This window comes from Hyperolius riggenbachi, chromosome 2 (assembly GCF_040937935.1).
Source record: "Hyperolius riggenbachi isolate aHypRig1 chromosome 2, aHypRig1.pri, whole genome shotgun sequence".
Classification (NCBI taxonomy): Eukaryota; Metazoa; Chordata; class Amphibia; order Anura; family Hyperoliidae; genus Hyperolius; species Hyperolius riggenbachi.
Genome location: NC_090647.1, coordinates 249400386 through 249428218, shown reverse-complemented (window position 1 = coordinate 249428218; position 27833 = coordinate 249400386). Strand labels below are relative to the sequence as shown.

Genomic DNA, 27833 nt, shown 5'->3' with positions numbered 1-27833 from the left:
TATGTCAGATCTGACAAGATGAGCTGCACGCTTGTTTGTGGTGTGATGCAGACACTACCACAGCCAAATAGACCAGCAGGGCTGCCAGGAAACTGGTTTTGTTTAAAAGGAAATAAATATGGCAGCTTCCATACTAGTTGTGCTTTAACAGTATGACACTCTGTAGAGTTTATTTATCCATAGGCAGCGGCAGTTTTAATCTTGCTTTGATCTTTTATCTATTATAGCTGTGAATAAATGCTTTTTTCACAGCACAGTAACACTTGTTGCTGAGACCATAGGGGAGATTTAACCATATCTACACACAGCAATACTGATCTCTCATAGCCTATAACACCGCCACTCACACACACACGCACGCACGCGCGCGCCCATTCTACTAAGCAATGTAGTCACTGCAGTTGTCTTGTAGGAGTAATGATTTAATATAATTATTTTTAACTGTACACAAAATGTGTGATTTTTCTCAAGGTAAAACAGAAAAAGAAATGTGGCCAAGAACGTAGTAAATGGAGATAAACCTAAACATCCAATCACAAAATGATTAAACTTTTTTGGGGGGGGGTGTCGTACTGGGCATTCTTTCTACATTCTGCAAGACACTAGTTTTTTTTTCAACAGCACTTTTTCTTTTTTTTAGCAAGTGCAACCAAAAAAGCAATAGAGCATGGCACAACTTACACATAAATTAAAGATATGACATAAAATAGTTGAAATCTGAAAACCGTAACACTCTATGACAGAATCAAGTAAATTGAATTTATTTGTGGAGTGTGGGCAGCGGCGGCTCTAGGAAATTTTTTTAGGGGGTGCTATGCAGGTGCTGGATGTTTTCCAGGGGAAGCTATGAAGTTTGTGCGCGCATTGGTGGAAAACAGGGGCGTGGTCAAAAAGGGGCAAGTCTATGCACTGGAAAGTTGGCACGTATAGGTAATAAAGTTGCCCCAAAATAGGTAGTATAGTTCCCCAGTATAAGTAGTACAGCTGCCCCAGCATAGGTAGTAGACCTGCCCAAGCGTGGGTAGTATGCTGCCCCAGTGTAGGTGGTAGATTTGCCCCAGCCAGTAGGTAGTATGCTGCCCCAGTTTATATAGTAGATCTGCCCCAGCCAGTATGTAGTATTCTGCCCCAGCCAGTAGGTAGTATGGTGCCCCAGTCAATAGGTAGTATGCTGCCCCAGCCTGCTCCCCCCTCCGCTCCTGCGGCCGCCGCTCATGCATCCTTCTGAGCTGTCGGCCACTACCTCTATGGCTGTTCCCGCGGCCTCCTCTCCCTCTGTAGTGCTACAAGAAAATGGCCGCTGATGGCCTCATTTGTGGCCATCGGTGGGCATTTTCTTGTAGCTCTTCAGAAGGGAGAGAACGCGGGCGGCGAGCAGCTCCCGCTGCGGGTGTTCAGGGGGTACTTGGACAATCTTAGGGGGTGCTTCAGCACCCCTCTGGTGCCGCCCAGGAGTGTGGGTCATAGTAATAAATCTACAAACAGTTCAGTATATATAAATTTACTATATAGTGTTCTCTAGACCTCTACTGTGGATATGACTGTCATGGTTTCATTTTTTGAGGTTGTGTTTTTGTCCTTGTCCTCTTGATTGTCTTTTGGCTTGTCTCCTACTGGCTCCTCCATGAGCTTGTGATTCTCCTCAATATTGTTTGTATTTCCTAAAGAAATCTCATCCATAGTTTGATTAGCCGACAGAGCTTTCTTTTGCCAGGTCTCCATTCCTGATGGCCACAAAATACTTGAAGCACTTAAAAAGTCTCCATTACTTCTTGCTTGACGCTTTGATTGTGTGAGTTTGGTTTTAAGTCTGGACACTTTGGTTGCCAGTGCTATAGAGCATATGATCAGTACTGCACAAACCAATACTAAAACTGCTATTATAATAGCACAGATCATTATTCCGGTCTTAAATCTATCATCTTTGCATGCATTTGTTGTATTATTAGGGGTTGTGGTGGGAGGTTTGCTTGTAGGAAGAGATTTTTTAATATATTGACTTGAAAGGAAAAGTGCTTTCTTAGTGCTTGAGTACTGTGCCATAAGCGTGGTTGTCATATTTGAAGATGTAGTTGCATTGAAGTCCTGTTTTGTAACATAACTAGCAACGGTAACTGAAGAGGAAGCATTCCCATCATTAGTCAGCTTCAAGGCCCAGACATTGGTTGTTTTGTTTACTTCTGAAGAAATGCTCTCATTCTTCTGGCCATTCTGATCTGTCAATCTTACTTCTGCTTTACAAATGGTGGAAAGTACCAGTATCACAAGACGCAGAGGAGGCTGCATCATTTTCATTGTGGCGTTAACCTGCAGGGACACATAACATTGTCGTCACTATGACTGCTTTTCTCAGTGTGGCTTATTCATCAGAGATGCACAGTGCAGTGTCCTAGTAGTTTATTAATGTCAGATGACTAAAGTTAAATAATAATTTTACTCTCAGGCCACTTTCTCACTTGGAATTACAATCACCCATCGGCGTTTGCATTTTGCGATTCTCATTCTAGTGAACGAGATACATGACACAATGCCAGAAAAATGCTGCACGCAGCACATTTGGGATCGGCAGAAATTGTAAAATTGCTTCAATCGCCGCAGTGTGAGAAATTCCATTGTATTCCTTGTGCAGCAGCACTTTGCTGGCGATCAGCGAAGCGCAAAATGCTTGCTGAAAGTGCCCGAGTGTGAATGAGACCTTAAAGAGAAACAGCAGTGAAAATAACGTAATGAAAAATGCTTAAGGGCCCGTTTCCACTTGCGCGATTTCCGCACCGAATTCGCAGAGTTTTCCCGCAGGCAAATTGCACGGGGAAACTCTGCCACAGGGAGTAATAGTGCAGCTGGCCGAATCGCTTGCGCTAGCTATTCGGCCGGCATTTTCATCCGAAGTTGTGCGGGAGGCTGCGAATCCCATAGCCATGCACGGCTGATGGGGTTCGTCTGCGTACCCACAGACCCGGAAGTGCCGCAGCGCGTTTCGCAGACGCGTGTGGCACAAGTGGAAACCAGCCCTAATTTTTACAATATTTATTTAAAGATGTAGTCAGTGTTTGCCCAGTGTAAAATCTTTCCTCTCCCTGATTTACATGGGGAGGGAGATGCCTGCCCCCCCCCCCCCCCCCCCCCGCTTGTCTCCTGAGCTTTACATACTTTTTGGTACTTTTTCAGTGGCAAAGTGATGAAAAGTTACTTTGTAGAGAGGATGAAAAATTGTGTCCTAAGAAAATTCAGGAGAAAAGTTCATTGCATATGCGCCCTGGTTTCTAAAATCTGAAAAACCCGAGTACTTAGCGGTAACTAAAACCTACAAAGCCCTCTAAAGCATTGTGACTTGTTTCAGGCAAATTCCTAGGCCCCTTTTCCACAGATTGCTGAATTGTGTGCTTGACAGGAACTTCAGGATTCCAGCTACAAGCGCCTTTTTCTAGCTGATTGGCAGCATTTGTAGCACCACCTGTGTCATGGTTTTACACAAGTTAGCCGGCAACCAAAATTTCAGCTGTGACGCCATAAGGGTGCCGCTTCGCCACTGCCTGTGCTGAGAGCTAGCAAGCACCTAGTTACTGCATTAAGCAGCTGACAGGCGGTCATTTTACCATTTTCAGCTTCCTTTGGAAAATGGGCCTAATTGTGACAGAATAAAAGAGACTCCTTTAGGAGGGGAAGCAAAAAATACACGCTGGGGACAGAAGGGGGGGATAATGTAGGGAGTCCCCGATGTGGCGGGGGGTCGGTGGTTCGGGTCAGCGGGTAACGGTAACTTAGAAATTCCCTATGTTCACTGTATAAGACGCAATTACTTTTTCTCCCCACTTATGGGGGGAGAAAAAGTGCGTCTTATGGCTTCAAATAGGGTATGTGGTGTTAGTTGCTGAGCTTTGGCTTATGAATAGGGATAGTCTTACTAAAGTTGATGCAAATTGTATACAAGTTTATATAGCTTGGAAATAACCAATCTGATGCTGTAGCAATTAATTGATCAATTTCCAAGCTGCATACATTTGCAAAAGAAAAATTGCATCAACTTAGAATTATTAGCATCCCATTTATCATCTCTACTCGTAAAGTTAAACCCACCTCTGCTGTCTAGAATCTCAGTGCTTACCATGCTTTGTAATGTATCAAAAACAAGCCTGCTACCTCTGCAGTCAATGTGATTACTAAATCACTGTTGTGAGAGAGTCTGAGTATTTGAGCCAGATAACCGTTCACATTTGGAGAAACCTGGTGATGAAATTCTATAAACTAAAACACTTTATAATGTTTACAACAGCAAACACTCAAAGGACAACTGTTACGAGAGGTATATGGAGGCTGCCATAGTTCCCTTACAGCCCTGCTGATCCTCTTCCTCTATTTTTAGCCATAGACCCTGAACAAGCATGCAGCAGATCAGGTGTTTCTGACATTTTTGTCAGGTATGACAAGATTAGCCGCATGCTTGTTTCTGGTGACCCAACTGCAGCCAAATAGAACAGCAGGGCTGCCAGGCAACTGGTATTGTTTTAAAGGAAATAAATATGGCAGCCTCCATTTTCTTCCCACTTCAGTTATTCTTTAAGATTTAAAGTTCTATTGCTACCTGGAACTATTAGGCCAATGAGATGCAAATAATTCTAGCTTGCAAGCAGATTTCAAGCAAACTCCATGCAGTTGGGAAATGGGTTATTCAAGTGCCTATCCCTTTGCTTTCCATTGGAGATATTTCAAGCTCTATACAAATTTGCTATAACTATTTTCAACTCATTGACCAAATGGACTTGGTCTTAAAGGGAACCGAAACTGAAAAGGATATGGATTTTTCCTTTCAAAATAATACTAGTTGCCTGTCTCTTCTGCTGATCCTGTGTCTCTAATACTTTCAGCCACAGCCTCTCAACAAGCATGCAGATCAGGTGCTCTGACTGAGGTCAGACTGGATTAGCTGCATGCTTGTTTCAGGTGTGGGATTTAGCCACTGCTGCAGCCAAAGAGATCAGCAGGTCTGTCAGGCAACTGGTATTGTTTAAAAGTAAACAGCCATATCCCTCTCAGTTAAGGTTCCCTTTAATCATCTTGCAGAATTGATTGAAAGATCTCATGCAGGAAAATCTCATTGTACATCATGGTTGTATTGTAGGTACATACGTCTAGTTCTCATTTCTCAAAATTATATAATTAAAAAAAGCCCAAACAAACAATAAAGCCCCAAACCATTTCAAAAGGAGGCAGTGTGAATGTCTTTCACATGCATGATTTTGACTCTGCTTACACACTGTAGATGAGACTTGATTACCCGCATTACTATCTATCTACTATGTATCTATATAGTGCTGCAGCACATCTGGTAATGCAGGTTAGATTTCAGACAAATGTTATTGGAAAACCAAGTAATGTGTCCTCACCACAGGTACAGACCAAGCTAAATCTGCACAGAGTATCTTGGTGAACAATTAATAGGGTGCCAAATCTTTCTAGATAGAGACAGTCTGTTTCCACTACATGTGAATTCTGGATGCAGAGAAACTGGCTCCAATGAATGCCTATGGGTCCCCGTTTCCACTAAACACTATTTTTCTGATGCTGAAAAATTATGCGTGGCATGTTACAGATATCTGCGTCATGCAACCGTTCCCCAAACAATGATTTGGCCACATCCAGAAATCTGGATTTAGAAAACTGATGCAGAATGCAACGTGCTAGTCAAAACCTTAATGACCTTAGTGTGAGACAAGACATTCATGCCTGGTGTGTTATGCCCTTTCCCCTCATTCCAGTGTTCTCTATAAGCCTGATTCATTCATGTTATTTAACAATTTGTGTAATTATAACAAATGGCAGATCTAGCAGATCTTGCTTAAAATTCAAACCCTTTTTTTTTTCTCAAAATGTGTAAACTTTCAGTTTCCTAGAGTAGTGATCTTCCTGTATGTGTTGCGTATTATGATTTGCGTACACTATATCTAGTTGTCATTTACAGTTATCAGTGCTCTGAGCACTTTTTGGAAGGGGAAATGCTAAGTGGTCATCTGTGCAAATTTTTCTCTATCCCCCCCCCCCCCCCCCCACGAAGAGGTTTCCTTTTTTTTTTTCCCATTTCTGTTTTCTGTAACTATTATAGAGGAGTTCCTGTAGCTTTGCATGCATTTTTACCCCAGTGTGCAGCTCACTACAGATATTAGAACCTATTAGATATGTTTAGCTGACGATTGCTAAGAATCCTCCTACAAAATTAATCCGTTAGCTTATACAACCTTACCTTAAGCCTTTAGTTTCTTAAATCCAGTTAAATATCTTTTATGCCATCCGCTAGGCGCTCTTTCTTGTGTGAAATCTTTTTGTGCACTAAGTCTTTGCTGTAGCTTCCTTGATGCTAAACCACAGAGATGACAGGCTTCCTGTTTGGTTTGCTCATGCTGAACACTACTCGGCCTTCAAACAAAAAAAAAAACCTACCCATTGCCCTAAACTTTATGAAATACTAACGAGGATTGTGCAATCCTCCAGATAAACTCTGAGCACCAATATTTATAAGTCGTCTACAGCTATCTTTTGTTTAAAGTTTGTTTAGTGTTGGTGTGTCACAGCTGAGTCAGGATAAGACATAGGTGCGTTAGGAAACTTCCAGCTGATGAACAGGGGCTCTTCCGTGATTAGACATTGTTAGAATTGTGCACTGCAAACTCTCCATGGTACTTGACAGTTTACTTGCTTCACAACTTGGTTATGTTCATTGTCTTCCCCTGTCAATCAGAATCCTGTGTTCTTTTCATTGTCAAAAAGCACACACATGCACTCACACACACGTTTGCTTTCTAACATGATCACAAAACAACCTCCTTATAATTAATTCAAATGCATTTTCTTCTGTTTCTTTCACTCTCAAGACAGTTGCTTCTTAGTTGGTGTACCTGTTTATGGAGTCTTTCTGATGGACAAGCAAATGTGAATAGTTTGTCAGAGGTCTAAATACATTTTAAATTTTGTGGGCATTAACTTGACGCAGGAAGCTTCTGTTTTCTTTAGCAAAGTTTAGCATAGCAGCCGCTAGTCTTATGTACAGAACTGTAAAATATGTTCTTGCTTGCCCACACCCACTCATCGCTGCTTCTTGCCTTTACTTGTAGACCTTGTAGGCCTGTTTGTGTCTATTGAACAGTATTAGCTGGTGAATCATTGACTGTGGAGTAATCCATGCTGGATGTGTGACCTGTGTGTACAGAAGATAATGCTTGTTTCTGTGCACAAAATGAAAGGTTATATAGAGGCTTCAGACCCACTCTGTTTTTTTTTTCTCACTCTAAAGCCATTAGGCTGTATATCTCCCAAGCTGTTTAGGCTTATTTATGTGTGCTTCACCTAAGCAAAATCAAATAAAACTAAAGTAACTACAAACTACAGACTAGTTTATCCACTAATTCCAGCTGGAAACAACGTAATTTTTTCTTAAAATCCGCAATTACGTTAAAGTAAATCTGTAATGTTGGGTATTTATGCGAACGTCATTGCTAGTGTTAACATGTACTGCTGTACCTTAAAATGTGGGTTGATTGAGGCTCATCTTTGGCACGCTATGGATTACCTAGTTGTGGTACAGTTCTAGATGGGAGTTGTTGTGCTCATGTTACTAGTACAGACAGTCGACCTTGATTTTTTTTTTTTGCTGGGTATTACGTATGGAGACATGGTCCTATACTAATTCATTAGAAAAGCCCATTTCTTACTAGGAAAGTGATACCACTGAAGTGGGTGAACCTTTAAAGAGACTATGAAGCGAACAAAAATTGCTATTTTTACCTGCTAAGTCACTTCAGTAGTCTCATTAGATGTATACCACCGCATCCCAGCCGGAAAACTAGGGCTTTAGACCCCTCAAATCCTGGGGCAAACATCCACGACCATCTTGGTCGTGGATTGGATTGTGCTGCCCTGAGAGGCAGAGAGCTTTCTGCTGTAGCTCTGCCTCTGTTGACATCAATCGCCGTGCGGATCTCTGCCTCTCCCCGCCCCTCTCTGTGAAGGAAGAGTGAGAGGGGCAGGTAGAGGCGTCGATTGACACCAGTAGAGGCAGAGCTGCAGCTGAAAGCTGTGCCTCTTTCAGGAAGCGCTGGCCGGATTGCCCCTGGGGCAAACATCCACGACCATCTTGGTCGTGGATTGGATTGTGCTGCCCTGAGAGGCAGAGAGCTTTCTGCTGTAGCTCTGCCTCTCTTGACATCAATCGCCGTGCGGATCTCTGCCTCTCCCCGCCCCTCTCTGTGAAGGAAGAGTGAGAGGGGCAGGTAGAGGCGTCGATTGACACCAGTAGAGGCAGAGCTGCAGCTGAAAGCTGTGCCTCTTTCAGGAAGCGCTGGCCGGATTGCCCCCTGGGTATTTGGGGGGGGGGGGGGGGGGTCTAAAGACCTCGTTTTGCGGTGGGGATGCGGCAGTTTACATCTAATCAGAGTATGGAGTACTAGCAGGTAAAAAGAGAAAATTTTGTTAGCTTCAGTCTCTCTTTAAGCCTACTGGGAGACCTGGGCCTATATGCAATTTACTTTTTCTCCCAAGTTGTCTCCTAGCAGGTAAAAATAGCGATTTTTGTTCGCTTCAGTCTCTCTTTAACACTTGAACAGCTATGTAAACAAACTCATACAAAAACTAAAACCATTAAAGGCAGCATTAGGATGACAACAGAATTACATGGAGTGATGGTGCAGATTTTAAGGACCCAAGAATCTTAAGATTCTAGTAAATGGATGGGATTTTGTGTTTTTATAAGCACAATGGCAGACCTTTTAAGTTTGGTAGAAGTATACTCCTCCCACTCTTTGTGAATTGTATATCCTGTTTTTTTTCCTGTCACGAAGTACAACTTTTATAAGAATTTACTGCTAGGACTTGGACAGAACATCTATTATTTAATGGATAAGTGTTGTGGAGATTCATACTGTATATTTGAAACTTGTTACAGAAATATAAATTTTGTACGAATGTTTGCTTTATCTGTTTCATGAATTTTTAAATAGAACAAGTTTAGAAAAGTGAAATGTACTGTTTTATATTATCATTTACATGTTTGAACTTTTACTAGTTTTTCCAATTGAGGATATAAATGTTCTGTTCCTTACAGGTTCAAGACTGGACAAATAAATGGCGATTTACTGATCTACCATGTTCTTCTGACTTTAAAGCCATACTATGCCAAGCCATATGAGATAGTGGTAGATCTCACTCACGCTGGGCCCAGCAATCGCTTTAAAACAGACTTCCTTTCAAAGTGGTTTGTGGTTTTCCCTGGCTTTGCATATGACAATGTGGCAGCAGTTTACATTTACAATTGTAACTCCTGGGTGAGGGAGTATACGAAATACCATGAAAGACTGCTAACTGGCTTGAAAGGCAGCAAGAGACTCATTTTCATTGATCCATCTGGGAAGTTAGCTGAGCATATCGACCATGATCAACAGAAACTACCAGCTGCCACACTAGCTTTGGAAGAGGACCTGAAGATGTTCCATAATGCACTTAAACTGGCCCACAAAGACACTAAAGTTGCTATAAAAGTAAGTAAATCCTTATTATAATGTGCAAATACAGTAAAATCTCAGTTATTCTGGACTTTCAAGCAACCAGGAAAAAAAAAATCCCACATTGCAAAATTCAATCAATCAAGTTCAAATCTTTTTATTCTACAGTATATACCGTACTTTTCGCCGTATAAGACGCACTTTTTCTCCCCAAAAAATGGGTAGAAAAAGGCCCTGCGTCTTATACGGCAAAGGCAGGGAATCCCCGACTTCCGAACGCCCGCCGATATGAACCGCGACCCGCCGTCGGGGATTCCCTGCCTGTGGTGCTGCTGTGGCCGTCTCCTTCCTCCCCGCTTCCCTCTACCCGCACCTCGGGTCCCCCCTGCGTGTCCTCGGGTCCCCCCTGGGTGAGAAACAGCAGCGCTTACCTTCTCCATCTTGCCCGCGGTGATTGAAGACATCTGGCTTCAGTGGGCGGCTTCCTCTAGTGCCGGCTTGTAATGACGCGTCATCGATGACGCGTCATTACAAGCCGGCACTGGAGGAAGCCGCCCACTGAAGCCGGATCTCTTCAATCGCCGCGGGCAAGATGGAGAAGGTAAGCGCTGCTATTTCTCACACAGGGAGGCCCGACCCGAGGACACGCAGGGGGGACCGAGGACACCAGACAACCCGGGGGTGGGGGGGGGGGGGGGGCAGAGAGCGGACACATGGGGGGCAGAGAGCGGACACATGGGGGGCAGAGAGCGGACACATGGGGGGCAGAGAGCGGACACATGGGGGGCAGAGAGCGGACACATGGGGGGCAGAGTGCGGACACATGAGGGGCAGAGTGCGGACACATGGGGGCAGAGTGCGGACACATGGGGGGCAGAGAGCGGACACATGGGGGGCAGAGAGCGGACACATGGGGGGCAGAGAGCGGACACATGGGGGGCAGAGTGCGGACACATGGGGGGCAGAGTGCGGACACATGGGGGGCAGAGTGCGGACACATGGGGGGCAGAGAGCGGACACATGGGGGGCAGAGAGCGGACACATGGGGGGCAGAGAGCGGACACATGGGGGGCAGAGTGCGGACACATGGGGGGCAGAGTGCGGACACATGGGGGGCAGAGTGCGGACACATGGGGGGCAGAGAGCGGACACATGGGGGGCAGAGAGCGGACACATGGGGGGCAGAGAGCAGACACATGGGGGGCAGAGAGCAGACACATGGGGGGCAGAGAGCAGACACATGGGGGGCAGAGAGCAGACACATGGGGGGCAGAGAGCAGACACATGGGGGGCAGAGAGCAGACACATGGGGGGCAGAGAGCAGACACATGGGGGGCAGAGAGCAGACACATGGGGGGCAGAGAGCAGACACATGGGGGGCAGAGAGCAGACACATGGGGGGCAGAGAGCAGACACATGGGGGGCAGAGAGCAGACACATGGGGGGCAGAGAGCAGACACATGGGGGGCAGAGAGCAGACACATGGGGGGCAGAGAGCAGACACATGGGGGGCAGAGAGCAGACACATGGGGGGCAGAGAGCAGACACATGGGGGGCAGAGAGCAGACACATGGGGGGCAGAGAGCAGACACATGGGGGGCAGAGAGCAGACACATGGGGGGGCAGAGAGCAGGTCACTGGGGGCACACAGCAGGACCACGGGGGCACACAGCAGGACCACGGGGGCACACAGCAGGACCACGGGGGCACACAGCAGGACCACGGGGGCACACAGCAGGACCACGGGGGCACACAGCAGGACCACGGGGGCACACAGCAGGACCACGGGGGCACACAGCAGGACCACGGGGGCACACAGCAAGACCATGGGGGCAGACAGCAGACACAAGGGGCAGACAGCTGGGGGCAGACAGCAGGACCATGGGGGCAGACAGCTGGGGGCAGACAGCAGCACACTGGGGGCAGACAGCAGGACACATGAGGACACCATTTGGGGGAGGCCAGGAGGTCATGTACAAGGTGCTCCTGAAATATGGATGCACCAGGTTTAGTTTTTTGTTTTTTTTCTTGGTTTTTGGCCTCTAAACCTAGGTGCGTCTTATATTCCGGAGCGTCTTATACGGCGCGAAATACGGTACACTAATAAAACTTACATTTAGATAGGTTTGTCTTTGCTTGTCTTGATTTGACTTAAACTGCTCTTTCAACATTAATACAGAGTTAATGATATAGGAATTGTATTGCCCATAGTACAGTATTAGTTGGGCCTATTTTTAATAGTTACACTCCAGTAACAAGAAATTAAATTTATCTGGCATATACCAATTCACAAGTACCAGATAACTGAGAATCTACTGTACATTGCTAAGCTGAGACGTATTATTTATCAATCACTGCAGATTAGGTTTGTCCAAGTCCCTTATCACCAGTGTAGGGCAGCAGCACACAACAAAACAGTCGGATCTGCAGTGGCATTACAGCCTCATTTTATGTTGGATGGGGCCTCCTCTCATTACAGCATGACTAGCTGTAGTAGGTGTGACCAAATGATGCTGGACATTGCATAGTTTGAACGAGCCCCAGTGATTCACACTGCAGCATATACACCATTGCTGTGCATAGCAATCAGTTACAGCCTCTTTTAGTGTGTGGGTCCATTTGTTTGGTCCACTTTCAAGATGCATGAGAATCAATAAAACGATCATAAAAATGTGCATCATTTCTGAATTATTTGCATCTCTTTGATCATCCTTAGTGCTGAATTTTGGGACCTCTTCCAGGTGCAATATGATAACATGCAACATGCTTGAAATAACAATCTTGGTACACTTCTATTTTTCATATCATTGACGCTATTTTTTTTCTTTTTAATGGGTATAGGTGGGTTCTACAGCAATCCAGATCACTTCAGCGGAAAGGACGCGGGTTTTGGGCCAATCAGTGTTCCTCAATGATATCTACTATTCTTCAGAGATTGAAGAAATCTGCTTAGTAGACGAAAATCAGTTCACATTGACTATTATTAATCAAGGAACACCCCTCACATTCATGCACCAGGAGTGTGAAGCCATTGTTCAGTCTATCATTCACATACGGACTCGATGGGAGCTATCACAACCTGATTCCATTCCCCAACACACTAAAATCCGTCCAAAGGATGTTCCTGGAACACTACTTAACATTGCATTACTCAACCTGGGAAGTTGTGATCCAAGTTTACGGTAGAAAATTATTCATCTCTGTTCAGTTTTAGCTATAGTGTTAATGAACTTAATCTGTAATCTCTCCCTGGGATTTATATGTTCATAATTGTTGTCTATAGAAGGGGAGGGGGCAAAGGGTTTTTTTAATTTTTTTTTTTTTGCAATTGTATTTCGTGCCTGGGTCAAACATATGAGGGACCAGTGACATTATTTGCGTCAGTTTGTAACCAGAGGTGGACGTGCTTAGTTCTATATATAGGGCACATATTTAGATGTGCATCTTTCACTTAAAATTACATGAAACAATATTTATGAGCTATGTCGTCCAGAAATTGAACACACTTTTATTTGATAAAGCAGCATTTTTTTCTATCAGTACACATCTTCACTGCAAGATGTAGATGACTAGTATTAATAATGTTACTACTGACAGGTATTTAAGATTGAAGGGTAAAATGTTTCCTCTAGGAGGCTGGTTTCTGGTGTCTGTTTCTGTTAAAGGAGCACTCCCTGCAGAGCAGATCTGGCAGAGTACTTGCCTATGGTGGTGAGTGGCAGAAAGAACTTTAAAATGAAGCTCCACGTATAAAATTAAATAGCCCCAGTTGTTGCTGCACTGATATATTAAAGAAATGCAGTAGCAGCTTAATTAAAATAAAGGCCATATATGATTTTTTCTCATAAGCGTTTTTTCCATCTCACTTCTTTCTGCTGCTCCTCCACCCTACCTCCTTCCACCCTAGTCCTCAGCCTGATCAGTAACCAAAAGACACTGCCTGGGGAGCTGATGGCTCATTATGCAAAAACGTCACTAGTAACCAGTGAGTTGACCAAACTGTAGCGCTTTGGTTGTGTTTTTAAAGGTGCCCATTAACGGTACAGTTTTTTTCATCAGATGCGATGTTTCAACATGATTTGAACGATCTTAACTAATCGGAAGGCAATTATCGATTGTTCCCATTAACAGAATGATTTAAGAAGGTTTTACATTCTGATTCAATTATAAAGTCCAACTTTCAGATCGATAACTTTTCCTTTTTTTCCAATCAGCCACAAAATTGTATTACATCGATTTGCGCCACAAACGGCACATTTCTATACAATGAAATCTAAAAAGTGCATCAAAAGATCGAATTTGGAGTAAAAATTGTACCGTTAATGGGCACCTTTAGGCTACCACATGTATATTTTATATTATTTACACAAGGATTGATTGCTGAACATTTTTAGTTATGACCAGAGATATACTATGAGTGTTCCTGGTCAATATACTGCAGTGACTTTCACTACTATTGAAAGTATAACTAATAGTAATGGCCCACACAATATAATCTCAATACGCACAGGAATTACTCCTAAGTATGTGATTGTGATATGTCACTGACAGAAATTTTAGAGAAACCTCTCTAGACAGATCAGAAACTCTTACAATTGAACTAGTTATTCTTATGCTTGTGACACCAATACATTTATGCATTGAATAAAGGAGAAATATGAGCTTGGCACTATTCATGCGTTTAATTGCCAACAAAGTGCATGTCCATACAAGAGTCCAATACGTTTTATGGCTTGCATGGGATGCTGGATGTTGTAGTGGGTGCCAGCAGTGCACGGTCTGATGACCATTTTGGTGTGCTATGATCTTCTGAGACTTAATGTGCACTTTTATGCATTGCATTTTACAGATTATATTGAACAGTGCATGTCTGTATCAGTGCTTACATTGTTTAAGGGCCAATTTGGGGAGGAAACCAGTTAACCTACAAATATGTTTTTTTTGAGATATGGGTGAAAACTTTCATAGAAATGGGACATCACTCCACCTAAATGCAAATAAGTGTTGGTGTTTGAGTCCGGGTTTCCTCATTCATAAACCTGAATTATTAACCCGAATTAAGCTGGAAGGAGGGAGAATCTGAGTCGTGTGAAGCACCACGTGGACAATTATTATTATTATTATTTATCGTATTTATATAGCGCCAACATATTACGCAGCGCTGCACAATAGATAAAAGGGTTAACATACAAGGTAGGACATACAGGAAACTCACAACAAAACAAGATCATGCAGATGATTTGATAATAGTATCATAGGTCAAAATAGAGACTGTTCTAGTCCACAAGAGGGGTGATTGTCAGTAAGATTGCATAATCAAGCTGGAAACACTAAGGGAGATGGCCCTGCCAGAGGCTTACAATCTAAAGGGTGGGGGTGGAGACAATAGGTGTGTCTGCGAGAGGGTGTCTAACAGAACATATTATGGTGCTGGTGTAGGGGGGTATGCGAGCATGAAAGGGTGAGTCTTGAGAGCTTGTGTGAAGGTATTAAAGGTTGGGGCGAGTCTGGTGGCTGGAGGGACAATGATCTCGTGACCCTCTCTACCAGGTTTGGTGCCGAAGTGTGGCGTACAACATAATTCAGGTTTTCGAATTAAGAAACCCGGATTCGAACGTCAACACTAATGCAGATTGTGTCTTGCCCAAGACTTGAACACTGCATAAAAGTGTTGCAAGGTTACTGCTTTATCCACTGTTCCACCCCAAACTGTCCACTGTATTCTACTAATAAGTCTCTTTGCTGCATTTGCAGCATTACTGTTTGCTATGTGATACTAAGTTCAGTATTTTGCACATCATTTTTTCTTCTGCCACAACCTAGCCTACTTGACACGCCACTGCTAGTTCACAAGGGATGGCCAATGAGATGTAAATAATTTTGAGTTGCTGCAGGATTATGCAAATTTATACAGTTTGGAAATAGACCAATCAAATTTTACCTCAGCAGGATTTGATTGGTTCATGTTCAAGCTGCATAAATGTGCATGCAAAATTTGTATAATGCTACATCAACTCTAAATTATTTGCGTCTCATTGACCATTCCTATGGTTCGTGCATGGGGAAATGCAATACCCGTCATCCCTGAAGAATAACACTTTATGTATTACCTAAAATGTGTTTCAGTTGGTGTTGATTTTAGGTGTACTGGATTTTCCTGCTAAAATGTTTTCTTACATGTTGTTGGACAGACTTATTTTGTTGTAAAGTTATTGTTGGCTTCAACAGTGTAATATTAAGAATTTCTTTGCAAAGTTGAGTTAAACATTAGCATTTGACTTACCTCAATGTGCACAACAGGGGCGTTGCTAGGATCCTAAGAGATCCGGGGCATTTTTGGGCACTCCAAATGGTAAATGGGTGTGGCCACGCAGCAGAATGTGGATGTGGTCATGGGTGGAGCCAAATTTACATAAACGTAACAGCAGTAAGTAGACCTGTCCAGCAAAATGTTGGCTGAAGCCCCCTCTCCATTGATAAAAAAAAAAAAAATGGAGCATGTCCCATAAATAGGCAGCGTCACTTAAACATAACTAGGCAGAGTTACCTGGCTTCTGCGCTGGCTAGTCTGGAATTTTGCTGGGCTGGCTGGCCTGCCTCCAGGTTGTCTGGCAGTTCCCTCATAGCATTCCCTGACCTTCTAGTGGACCTACTCTCATGCTCCCACGGAACTCCCATTGAGGCACCACAGCCCCCTGCATGCCCTCGTAAAGGCATCACATCACCCAGCATATCGCCACAGCACCCAGCATAACCCTGATTGATGCACCACAGCTCCCAGCATGCTCGCCATTGAAGCACCACAGCTGACTGCCTGGGGGACATCTGGGACACCCCAGAATAGATCCGGGGCATGTGCCACTGATCTTTGGGGCTAGCAACGCCCCTGGTGCACAGTGAGCTGAGCTGAATGGGTTTGGGTAAAATAAGATCCATTTGAAGACTTTTTCCACAGATTACAAGAACCTGTCATAGATTAGCTGAGTTAAACTACTGATATGTATGCCTTAAAATACTCTATGTAAATACTTTAAAAAGGTCTTTGTGTAGCTCAGATTGTAGCTTACAGGGTATTAGAAAATCATACTTCACAATGCAACCTTTGTATCAGAACAGTGGTAAAAAAAATGTACACTGCTTATGCCTGTTCTGTAATATATGTTCTTTGAATAAATATTACATAATGTTATGTATTTTACTGTATTAAGTGTGTTGCCTTGTGTTTTGTTGCAGGTCTGCTGCCTATAACCTTCTGTGTGCCTTAACATGTACCTTTAATTTAAAGATTGAGGGGCAGTTACTGGAGACTTCGGGTCTTTGTATCCCAGCTAACAATACACTTTTCATAGTTTCCATCAGCAAAACCCTGGCAGCTAATGAACCACACCTCACACTTGAGTTTCTGGAGGAATGCATTTCGGGCTTCAGCAAAGCTAGTAAGTACATTTTGTCTACACTCTGTAAGAACCAGACTTTTATAATGGGAAATGGAAGACTGCCTTCAGAAGTGTGAATTTTAACAAATGTCTTACAGGATCACTTTTGTTCCCCATTTTATTTTTAAAACTACAGTATATGAAAATATGCCATTTGCAAAAATTGAGTGCTTGATCTGGAGATCACGTATCTGTTTACTTTCAATTATTTAAATCTTAGAAAATATCATTATGATGTATGTAAGAAGAAAGTAAAACACTGTGCTTACACAAAGGTTAAGCTCTCACCTCCAAATAGTTGCAAACCAGGCAAACGATCAATCATCTGACTTACAAAGCCTGTCCATTTACTGTAAATTTATAAAGTTCTAGCTAAATGGGCTACTTATGGATTCATCAATTTGTACAGAATACTGCAATGCAGGTCTAATTAATTCCAGGATAGTCTTGTAGTATTGTACATGTTTCAGCAATCAGGTTTTCAAATATTGTAATTAAAGCGTGCTCCTATCACCATTAATTAATGATAATTGTTGTCACCCATTGCTTTCCTTTTGGGTTCAGTCTGGCTCACCTCAGTTTCTTCTCTTTCTCACCTTTGACAGATTTCAGGCAGCATACAATATCTACAAGCATCTCATGCAGCTGAGGAATCCTCCAGTAGTGCATAAGCATTTAATTAACCTCCCTAGCATTAAGGATGAGCCTGACTCATTCAGCTGAAAGCGGTAAGGAGGAGTCAGGCTCGTCCATGCTGCGAGGGAGATTTAAAACTGAAGTGCTCCGCCAGCTCTTCTTTTTTTGCTTCTGTGGGCTTCCCTAGGACTGATGGATGTCTGTCAGCACACTGTGGGTAGCAATCTGTGCAACCCACAGTGTGCCAACATGCATCCATCAGTCTCCAGGAAGCCCACATGGAGCCAGCATAGCAGTGCGGCAGCATTCCTATCTCCCGGTACTGTGAACAGTAGCCAGGAGCTGTAGGGCGGAGAGTGTGCGTGCATAGGGAGGGTGAATAATGCTCTCCATGCTCTACTCACAGAACCGCCAGGGGATCTGCAGGGAGGGTGGGGGCACCTATAGCTGGCTAACTATACTGGGGCACCTATAGCTGGCTAACCGATACTGGGGCACCTATAGCGGGCTAACCTATACTGGGGCACCTATAGCGGGCTAACCTATACTGGGGCACCTATAGCAGGCTAACCTATACTTGGGGCACCTATAGCTGGCTAACCTATACTGGGCCACCTATAGCTGGCTAACCTATACTGTGGCACCTATAGCTGGCTAACCTATACTGGTGCTTAACCACTTTGTCCTCCTTGACGTATAAAAACGTCGAGGACAGGCGCGCTCCCGCGCCCGATCGCGCGCGCACTCCCGGCCGCGGATTCGGTAGCCACGGAATCAATGTATCGGGCTATGGAGCCCGTTCACTGATTCCTCTCCCCCGCTGAAAAAGCGACAGCTTCTCTCGGAAGCTTCGCTTTTTCTGAAGCTATGTCCCTCTAAGCGTACATTGTACGCTTAGAGTGACGTCATGTAAACAAACTCAAGGCCAAAAAGTAAAACTACAAGTAAAAGTAAAAACACATTACAATACACAAATATTTCCCCAAATAAAACACTTTTATATCCCACCCTCCCAAAAATGCCCACATAAAATGTTTAAGAAAAAAAAAAATTACTATAAAAAAAAAAAAAAAACACATAACTATTTACCTAAGGGTCTAAACTTTTTAAATGTCTATGTAAAGATGAAATATTTCTCTCTATATTTTTTTTTTTATAAGCTTGTAAATGGTGATGAATGCAAAACGGAAAAAATGCTCTTTTATTTCCAAATAAAATATTGTCGCGATACATTGTGATAGGGACATAATTTAAACGGTGAAATAACCGTGACAAATGGGCAATTACAATACGTGGATTTTAATTATGGAGGCATGTATTATTTTAAAACTATAATGGCCGAAAACTGACAAATAATGAATTTTTTCCTTTTTTTTTTCTTATTCTTACTGTTAAAATGCATTTACAGTAAGGTAGCTCTTAGCAAAATGTACCCCCCAAAGAAAGCCTAATTGGTGGCGGAAAAATCAAGTAGTGATAGTTATAGGCTAATGAATGGGAGGTGAACATTGCTCGGATGCATAAAGTGAAAACGACTGAGAGCTTAAGTGGTTAAACTCCCCATTGGCATGCTTATCTCTCGTTGTGTACCTCTGATAGCTTCCCTAATGTCGTCTTCTACGTCCCTCAGCGGATTTCCTTCTCCCTCAGCGATGACGTTCTCCGACGATCGTTTTTTATGACACCAGGGTCACACAGCGTCATAAACATTTTGTAGCAAACTATTTTAACTTGTATTCAATATAAAAAAAAAAAAGTAAGTACAAAAAAGCTTGAAAATTAACATTTTTTGCACAGAAACGCTGGAGAAATTAAATGCCAGGGAGGTTAATTAAAAGCAAAATAGCTTTCCTCTCTCAAAAGTTGAAACCAGTGAGCTCATATTCTCACAGTACTATGTCCTCACACTTGCTCTGACCGGCCCCCTGCTTCACCCAAAGCATTTTGTCTCCTAAGATACACCAGGGCAGAGGCCTGCGCATGTCCAATTTTTCATACCCAACCCGCAGAACCGCTACCTACACCCGACCCACAACCCGCATTCAGGTGAATTTGATACCCGCAGACCCGCAACCCGCTTTTTCCATTTTCTTCTTAAGTGCACATTTAAAGCAACATTGGGGAGCTGTAAAGGAAATAAAACCTTTTTTTTTATACACAAACCAAAGCCAAAGAAGTGTTTTAAAGATTTTTTTTACTCTTATTAAAATCAATAAAAACAGAGAAGCAATAGTCCTGCTCAAACAACAAATAGCAGAGCATAGCACTCACATTTCTGTCCCTGTAAGCTGCTCCCCATCTACACTACATCTAGTGGAAGTATTCCGCCCCCCTGGCCACTGCAGTGCACACTGGGAGACGTAGTACATTAATGTAATCACAGGAGATGTAGGCACCTTAATGTACTACATCTCCCAGCATGCATTGTGGTGGTCAGGGTGACACTTCCATTGCTGGAGCTATACGAGTAGGTAATCTCTCATACTACACAGATTTAAAATTGGGAGATAATTGGCAAATCCAAATTGGATGTGTATATACACCTTAAATTATTTTTTCCTCATTACTAAATTGCAAAATAAACAGTAATTCATTAAAGTGAACCTTAAGCCAGAAAAAAAATGAGTTTTACTCACCTGGGACTTCTACCAGCCCCCTGCAGCAGTCCTGTGCCCTCGCCGCCACTCACTAATCCTCTGGTCCCACGCTGCCAGCTAGTTTCGTTTTTGCAGACAGGCCCGTCAGGAATGGCCACGCGTAGCTTTTTCCGCATTCCCGACTGTAATTAGCGCTATTGCGGGCCGCAACGCGTATTTTTGTACGTGTTGCGGCCCGCAATAGCGCCAATTACAGTTGCGAATGCAGAAAAAGCTACGTGTGGCCAGTCCTGACGGGCCTGTCGGCAAAAACGAAACTAGCTGGCAGCGGGGGACCAGAGGATTAGTGAGTGGCTGCGAGGGCACAGGACTGCTGCAGGGGACTGGTAGAAGCCCCCGGTGAGTATAACTCATTTTTTTTTCTGGCTTAAGTGTCTCTTTAAGAAAATCAGGATTGCATATGCGTACAACAAGGCTTTTAAGCAGGGAGAACAAATATACTTTATATGCACACCTACTCAGGACTTACCAATTAGAATCAAAGTTAAGATTTATCACAACCAAAAAAAAAAGATAAAAAGCAGCACACACATCAATTGTTTTTTTTTTTTTTTTTTTTTACAATAGATTTCCCTCCATTTTGCATGCACTTGTGTTGATAAATCTGCCCCATTGTCTTGTACCTGTCCGATTATAAAATCCTGTATTTAATTATTCTTGTCTTATGCAGCAAACACATTACCTGTGTGTGCTAGGTGGTTGTGGATGCAGCTACATTGTCTGCCAGCAGATCTTGTCACATGTGGCATGTGCTTCTCAATCTGCCATGTGCTTCTTTGCCTCCTCCCTCCAGCTTTAGAGAACACGCCAGAACATTATCTAGTTCTTGTCCTATCAAATATCCCCAATCACTAACAGACAGAGCTTTCCTATCACACCTTTTCCTCGAACAGAGCATGCCCCAGTGATTTCTGGTTATCTATGAAAAAACACATATTTTATCTCACACTGGCATGTTCCCAGTTATATGCACTAGTATGGGGGGAGGGGAGGTGTCCGCTTGAGAGGAGGAAGGAGTCTGCTGGCATTAAAGAGAAACTCCAACCTAGAATTGAACTTTATCCCAATCCGTAGCTGATACCCCCTTTTACATGAGAAATATAATGCTTTTCACAAACAGACCATCAGGGGGCGCTGTATGACTGATTTTGTGCTGAAACCCCTCCCACAAGAAGCTCTGAGTACCGCGGTACTCTGGGCAAACTGCCACAATGTAACAATGTTCACAGACAGGAAATGGCTGTTTACAGCTGTCTGTAACAGCCAGAACAGCTAGAAACAGCTACATAACCTGCCCACAGTAACAATGTCACCATGTAATAAATGTCAGAATGTAAATCGGGGAGAGGAAAGATTTTACAATGAGCAAACACTGACTAAATCATTTATACATAATTATGGTAAAAAATGAAGCACTTTTTTTACTACATTATTTTCACTGGAGTTCCTCTTTAACCTCCTGAGCGATAATCCCGAGCTGAGCTCGGGGTATGTCGCGCAGGAGGATTTCTCAGGCCCCGCTGGGCCGATTTGCATAATTTTTTTTTTGTTACACGCAGCTAGCACTTTGCTAGCTGCGTGTAACTTCCGATCGCCGCCGATCCGCCGCTACCCGCCGTTCCGCGCAGCCCCCCCCCCCCTCCCCAACCCCTTGCGCAGCCTGGCCAATCAGTGCCAGGCAGCGCTGAGGGGTGGATCGGAACTCCCTATGACGTCACGACGTCATCCCGCCCCGTCGCCATGGCGACCAGGGAAGCCCAGCAGGAAATCCCGTTCTGAACGGGATTTCCTGCTTACTCTGATCGCCGAAGGCGATCGGAGTGGGTGGGGGGATGCCGCCGCGCTGCGGCTATCATGTAGCGAGCCCTGGGCTCGCTACATAATTTAAAAAATAAAAAAATTTAAAAAATAGTGCTGCGCCACCTCCTGGGCGATATAATTGTATCGCCCAGAGGGTTAAAGATGAGAAGCAGTAAACAAGCCAGCAAGAAAGTATTCTGGTGCCAGCATTCATCACAGATTTTGGGAAGGTAAAAGATACAGAATTATCTTATGCTTGTTTTGACTACCCACGACCCGCACCCGCAGCTCGAATCAATTTGGGTACCCGCACCCGACCTACATTTCGGGTAACCTGCGGGTACCCGACCTGCTGCAGGCCTCTACACCAGGGGATGAAGGCTGGTACAGCCAATGTTTTATACCCTCCCATCTCCAACACTCCTTCCATCCCCAGCTTAAAAAACATCAGTAAATACCTTTAACCACCAATTTAAATAGTGGCCTGCAAATTATATTTTCTTTGTTGCAACCAGACAGCACACTAAAAAATTAGACTCCTTTCTGCTTTTTTACCTGCTTTCCGCACGTATGCTTATTCTATTGTAGTTTAAAAAGATTACGAAATCGTGCGGTACATTGTGTGCGGAAAATGCAAACAAAATTTCAATCGCATTGCAATATGAGCAAAAATTGGCTGCGATAACGCAGTGAGGTGTGGTATAATTACAGTTGTTAGACTTGAGCCATACAAAGTACAAGGCAGTAGGTAGTTATGTTAGAGGTAGTGTAGTAACATGTATTGACAAGTAGATGGCAGTGTAGAAAGGCATGAGTATTATCAGAGGAGCTCTGTTAGTACTTGTCCTTACAAGCCCAAACCATGTGAATACCAATCACTAGTGATTACCAATCACTTGACTGCATGGCGTTACAGTATAGACCTAGCTGCTGCACTAAGTTATCTCCTATGAGCTAACTCATGCACAGCATCTCAAAGGTTAAACCTTGTCAATTGCTTCCCAATGCATAAACACCAAATACATTTGTCCCAAATAGAAAACCTATACATAGTTATACAAAAACTATAAGAAATATATACATATTCCATAATTCCAAGGGTCCTCCATTCAACATGCACTAAATGTTGAACATTGCTTATCAGTCCTCTTAAAACTGGTAAATCACCCACATCTTCACTTTTTTTTATTGTGATACAGTCCATATGCATCATCAATCATTTAAATAACCCCCATGTTTACAATCTCAAATGCTCATAACACTATTCTACAGTTTTACATGCAACACATACCATAACCCTGCAATAACCAGCCTTTTATACACCTATATATTGCACCCCCTGCATGAATACATTCCCGCCTCTGTCAGATACCTACCTATTCATTATATTGCACATCCAAAGCATATAATGAAGTGTCTAACAAGCATATGTATATTGCACTCAATATGCTGTATTATATAATATGCTATATTATACACTCGCCTACACTCCTACAGTGCTTTGCCCCTTCTTTTACAACATAATTTAATGCAATCAACCCGAATAATTGAATGCAATCAACCCGCACCTTAGTCTATGTCCAATTTTTACTCTGAAGCTGTCTGTACTCTATGCAATATTTAGCCCAATTCGATAAAAACGTTGTATTGGGCAAAATCAAACAGGGAATGTCATCCCGGTTTAATCACGGTCTGATAGGTGTGGTGGTCAAATAGTGTACGGGTAGCTTAACTGTACAACCCACTTTCAACTTATTTTCCAACATGTGCATGCATTGTACAGAATTATAGCCCTAACTCCATACCAATGTTCCACACCACACATACCAGTTAATACCAATTTCCACACCTTTGTATACACACCAAATGTCCTACAAATCAAAGAAAAGTTTCATAACAAACCTCCAATACAGTTCACCCATTGCATATTCACATATGACTTTATCATCTTGATTCACAATTGTACCATCTCACACAGCCTCAGAAAACATGTAATGCCTGGTACATACCGTGCAATTTCCCATCAGATAGATGGGTCAAAATGATAATTGCTACACACCAGCAATTGTACACAGCAGTGGACGTGAAACTTGCGTCCTTGCATAGGTATTGGGTAGGAAAAGAGGATTCATATCTCATGTCCAATTGAGGTATATGGAGAATGGTTAATATTATTGGCTGAGAGCGGCGCTTGCATGTGGGGGAGCTGCTGGAGCATGTGCACAATTGTGCACAGCCACAGGGAGTTTAAAGCGGGATTGTCACCATAAAAATCAAATTTCAATAGCAACTGGTCTGAGTGTACTGAGTGATAATGATGCTAATCCTGCATTCAAAACTTTCAAAACTCTTTCTGCTGTTATGGTTTGGAGTTATTACAAACCTTAGGAGCACTGGCCCTTTAATAGCCATTGGCAAAAAGTTGCATGCTGGGGGATCTTTTTATCTATAATATATACCTTCTCTTCCCTTTATTTCCCCCCCCCTTCTAATGGCATAAGACAGTGCACTTCCTAGTGTAGACCTCAGTGGGAGTGTCTGAAGACTCTGGGAGGAGGGAGGGTAACAAATACCCAATTGGCCAAAGGAGAAAAGAAGTGAGGGAGCAAATGGTCAGGGGGTCAAAGGTAACAAAAATGGAAACTGCCTTGAATAGGATTCTCTGATTTTCCTCTATAAAATTCACAGGAATCATAACGTGGACAGTGCAATACATCTGTTATGTGAGTAGAACTAGTATTTATCTAATTATATATTTGTTTTTTATTTCTAGGTTAGAATGGGTGTCACTTGTTCTTTAAATGACACCCAAGGTGAACATAAACTAATGAAGTAAACAATTGTATCTATCTTCCTTCTCGTAAAAATTACTTTTTAAGATATTACACAGTTTTATTTCATATTTACATCTACGTTTAAGTTTTTACTGTATTGTTTTTGCACAATGACCCATTCATTGACGGATGCCAGAGCTAAAATCTATTAACTGTTGACTATTTTTATCTCTTTCCTGCTCTCAGAAGCAATTTTCTGCTTGGAAAGTTTTTTTTTTTAAAGTTGTAATTTTTTTATCCGTGAGGGGCACATTGTAGTCTGACCTAGTCCTGACTCACAGGAACTGCCACTTACATACCTGAAGTTAAACTCTTTCAGGCAGAGAAAGAAAAAAAGGAACACAGCATAGGTATTTGTGTGCTTGGCACTGTACATACACATCTTTCTCATCATGTCACATGTCACCTCGGGTATCCTTTAACCACTTGAGGACCCACCCTTTACCCCCCCTTAAGGACCAGCGCTGTTTGTTTGGATCTGTGCTGGGTGGGCTCTGCAGCCCCCAGCACAGATCCTCGGCCACACAGAGCGATCAGATCGCCCCCCTTTTTTCCCCCCTATGGGGATGATGTGCAGGGGGGGTCTGATCGCTCCTACCTGCAAGCATTTTGCGGGGGGGGCACCTCAAAGCCCCCCTCCGCGGCGACATTCTCCCCCTCCCTCTCCTACCTGGCCCCCCGGGAGATCTGGGCTGCACAGGACGCTATCCGTCCTGTGCAGCCAGTGACGGGACGTCCCCTGTCACATGGCGGCGATCCCCGGCCGCTGATTGGCCGGGGATCGCCGATCTGCCTTACGGCGCTGCTGCGCAGCAGCGCCGTACAAATGTAAACAAAGCGGATTATTTCCGCTTGTGTTTACATTTAGCCTGTGAGCCGCCATCGGCGGCCCGCAGGCTATTCACGGAGCCCCCCGCCGTGAATTGACAGGAAGCAGCCGCTCGTACGAGCGGCTGCTTCCTGATTAATCAGCCTGCAGCTGGCGACGCAATACTGCGTCGCTGGTCCTGCAGCTGCCACTTTGCCGACGCACGGTATAAGCGTGCGGTCGGCAAGTGGTTAAGGGAGTCCTTGAAGCACTATGGCACAGTTAAACAGTTTTTACAGACAACAATAAAGTCCTAATTGTTCCTAGCCTCAAAGTGCAACTGAGATGAACTATAAAAAAAGTATATACCACTGGGGCTTCCTCCAGCCCCCTTCTGGCTGATCTTCCGCTAAAGCTCCTTGGTAATTCTGCCAGTTGGTGCAGGGACAGTTTGGCCGCGGGCGCTCCCCTGTCGCATTCCTGTTGCTAGGAACATTCTGCGCCTGCGCAGTAATACTGTGCAGGTGCAGAATGCTCTCGGCGATGGGAGCACCTGGCAAAAATAACGGGTCATCTACTGAAGATCTAGGTAGCAGAAGAGGACGGCGAGGGACCACTTGGGGTCCTTTTACACTTAATGCGTTGGTATGAGTTAGTACGCGTTGGTACCCAATTATTTTTCCATAGCAGCACATTTTGAAAAAGATTTCAGTTAAAAGGCTTGAAAATCAGTTTTCTTTCAGTTATAACTGAGAAAAACTGATTAAGTACAAAAGGGGCCTTTTAGCCTGAAGGGGTCTTAAGGAAGACCCAGGTATGTATAATTTTTTTTTTTTATTGTTTTTCATCTCTGGTTTACTATAACCTGCCATCCTCTATTCAGAACAAAATAAAGTTTTGGCAGGCCTTCCATATTAATAAAATATATCCTATACTATAAAATTCCTGTGTCGCTGCGTCCGTCCGTCAGAGCTTTTTAGCACTGCGCATGTGCATGGCCAAGATGCAGAGACACCGGCGAGAGCTGGAGGAGGACCGGGCCAGGAGGGGCGTGTACGCTGGCGCGCCGCGCGCATAGGAACGGACCTAGCCCGTTTTTAAACCGGCTTACCACTAGTTTTTTATAAATTGATACATTTTTGAACAAATGACAGAAGTATAGGTGATATTTGTATTTGCCTGATACCTTTACATGTAAAATAACTTAAGAGGGTTTCTCACAGACTACTCTATCATGAGATAAACACTGGTTGTCATTGTGTTGGGCTCTATTTTTAGGCTAATAACTCAGTCCCGCCTACAGCCTGGCAGTGTCAGCTTTCTGCATCCTTGGCATGAGAGAATAGGTCCTGATGTTGTTCATTGTATGGATGGGTGGCAGCCACTCCCCAATGGCAACTTTCCAGTGCTGTTATTCAGATGTGAAGGTTTAAGTATTACATGTCTTTTTCCTCTCGAATTCCATAACAATAGTATCTTTTCAGTCATTCTTTCACATCTTTCTATTTTCATTGAATAAAATGTGCACATGATTTTGGAGCTTATGCTGAAATTTATGCTGGCTTGTATTGATAATTTATATACATGCAGAGATGCTGATTATTACAGTGGCATACTTTAGCATGTGGTTTACGTTCTACACATCCTTTTCCTGCTACGTACATTAACTGTATTGTGTATTGTATTCTTCACTTGAAAACCTGCTTTCAGTGACCATTTTAAGTGTGCTCACATGTTTACCTAATCTACACTCTGAATCCCAATAAAAAGCTAGATAGAAAATGTTTTTATTAGCACCATACAAAGCCAATGCCAACAATACTTAGTATGACATTTAGATGTTTTTATGAAGGAGCCAGTCATAGTATATAAATCCTTCGTAGACTTGCTTTTTTCAGATGACACCATGATGTTGATAGGCTGCCTTCCTATTATCAGCATGCTTGGATTATAGCCCCTCCCCCCAAGTTGTATTTAAAAGCATGCAATTAAAATGATGATGCATAGGTGAGCTTATGAGCTTACATTATACAATTATAATTATACAATATAATTCAATCACTTCCATACCCTTGCTATGCATATCCCTTGCTATGCATATACTTGCGGATCAGGGGCGTAGATGTGTATTTTTTTACTTACTACCACTGTTTGCGATTGTCCTGTGACTCCCA

At 43.3% G+C, this 27833-nt stretch overlaps 2 protein-coding genes across 7 annotated transcripts in view; one reads left to right on the top strand and one right to left on the bottom strand.

The window, feature by feature from the left end:
- The window catches only part of NF1 (neurofibromin 1), a 343136-nt gene that overhangs the window by 226260 nt on the left and 89043 nt on the right, over positions 1-27833 (top strand). For all 5 annotated transcript variants that reach the window (XM_068268482.1, XM_068268483.1, XM_068268479.1 and 2 more), the window contains 3 exons: positions 9092-9524; positions 12330-12670; positions 16722-16924. In XM_068268482.1, coding sequence (XP_068124583.1) covers positions 9092-9524; positions 12330-12670; positions 16722-16924 — 977 coding nt within the window. The remainder of the gene's footprint in view (positions 1-9091; positions 9525-12329; positions 12671-16721; positions 16925-27833) is intronic.
- On the bottom strand, positions 414-26073 carry EVI2A (ecotropic viral integration site 2A). 2 transcript variants are annotated; one of them, XM_068268485.1, is made up of 2 exons: positions 26029-26073; positions 414-2307 (listed from the first exon to the last, which is right to left on the bottom strand). In XM_068268485.1, the coding sequence occupies exon 2, from the start codon at positions 2293-2295 to the stop codon at positions 1519-1521; it is 777 nt and encodes a 258-aa protein (XP_068124586.1). In that variant the 5' UTR covers positions 2296-2307; positions 26029-26073; the 3' UTR covers positions 414-1518. The 2 variants fall into 2 exon arrangements, with proteins under 2 accessions (XP_068124586.1, XP_068124585.1); XM_068268484.1 differs by lacking the exon at positions 26029-26073 and adding an exon at positions 6239-6325.

Excerpts from the sequence above, each read along its gene's own strand:
- EVI2A (XM_068268485.1), bottom strand. The coding sequence starts at position 2,295 with ATGAAAATGATGCAGCCTCCTCTGCGTCTTGTGATACTGGTACTTTCC.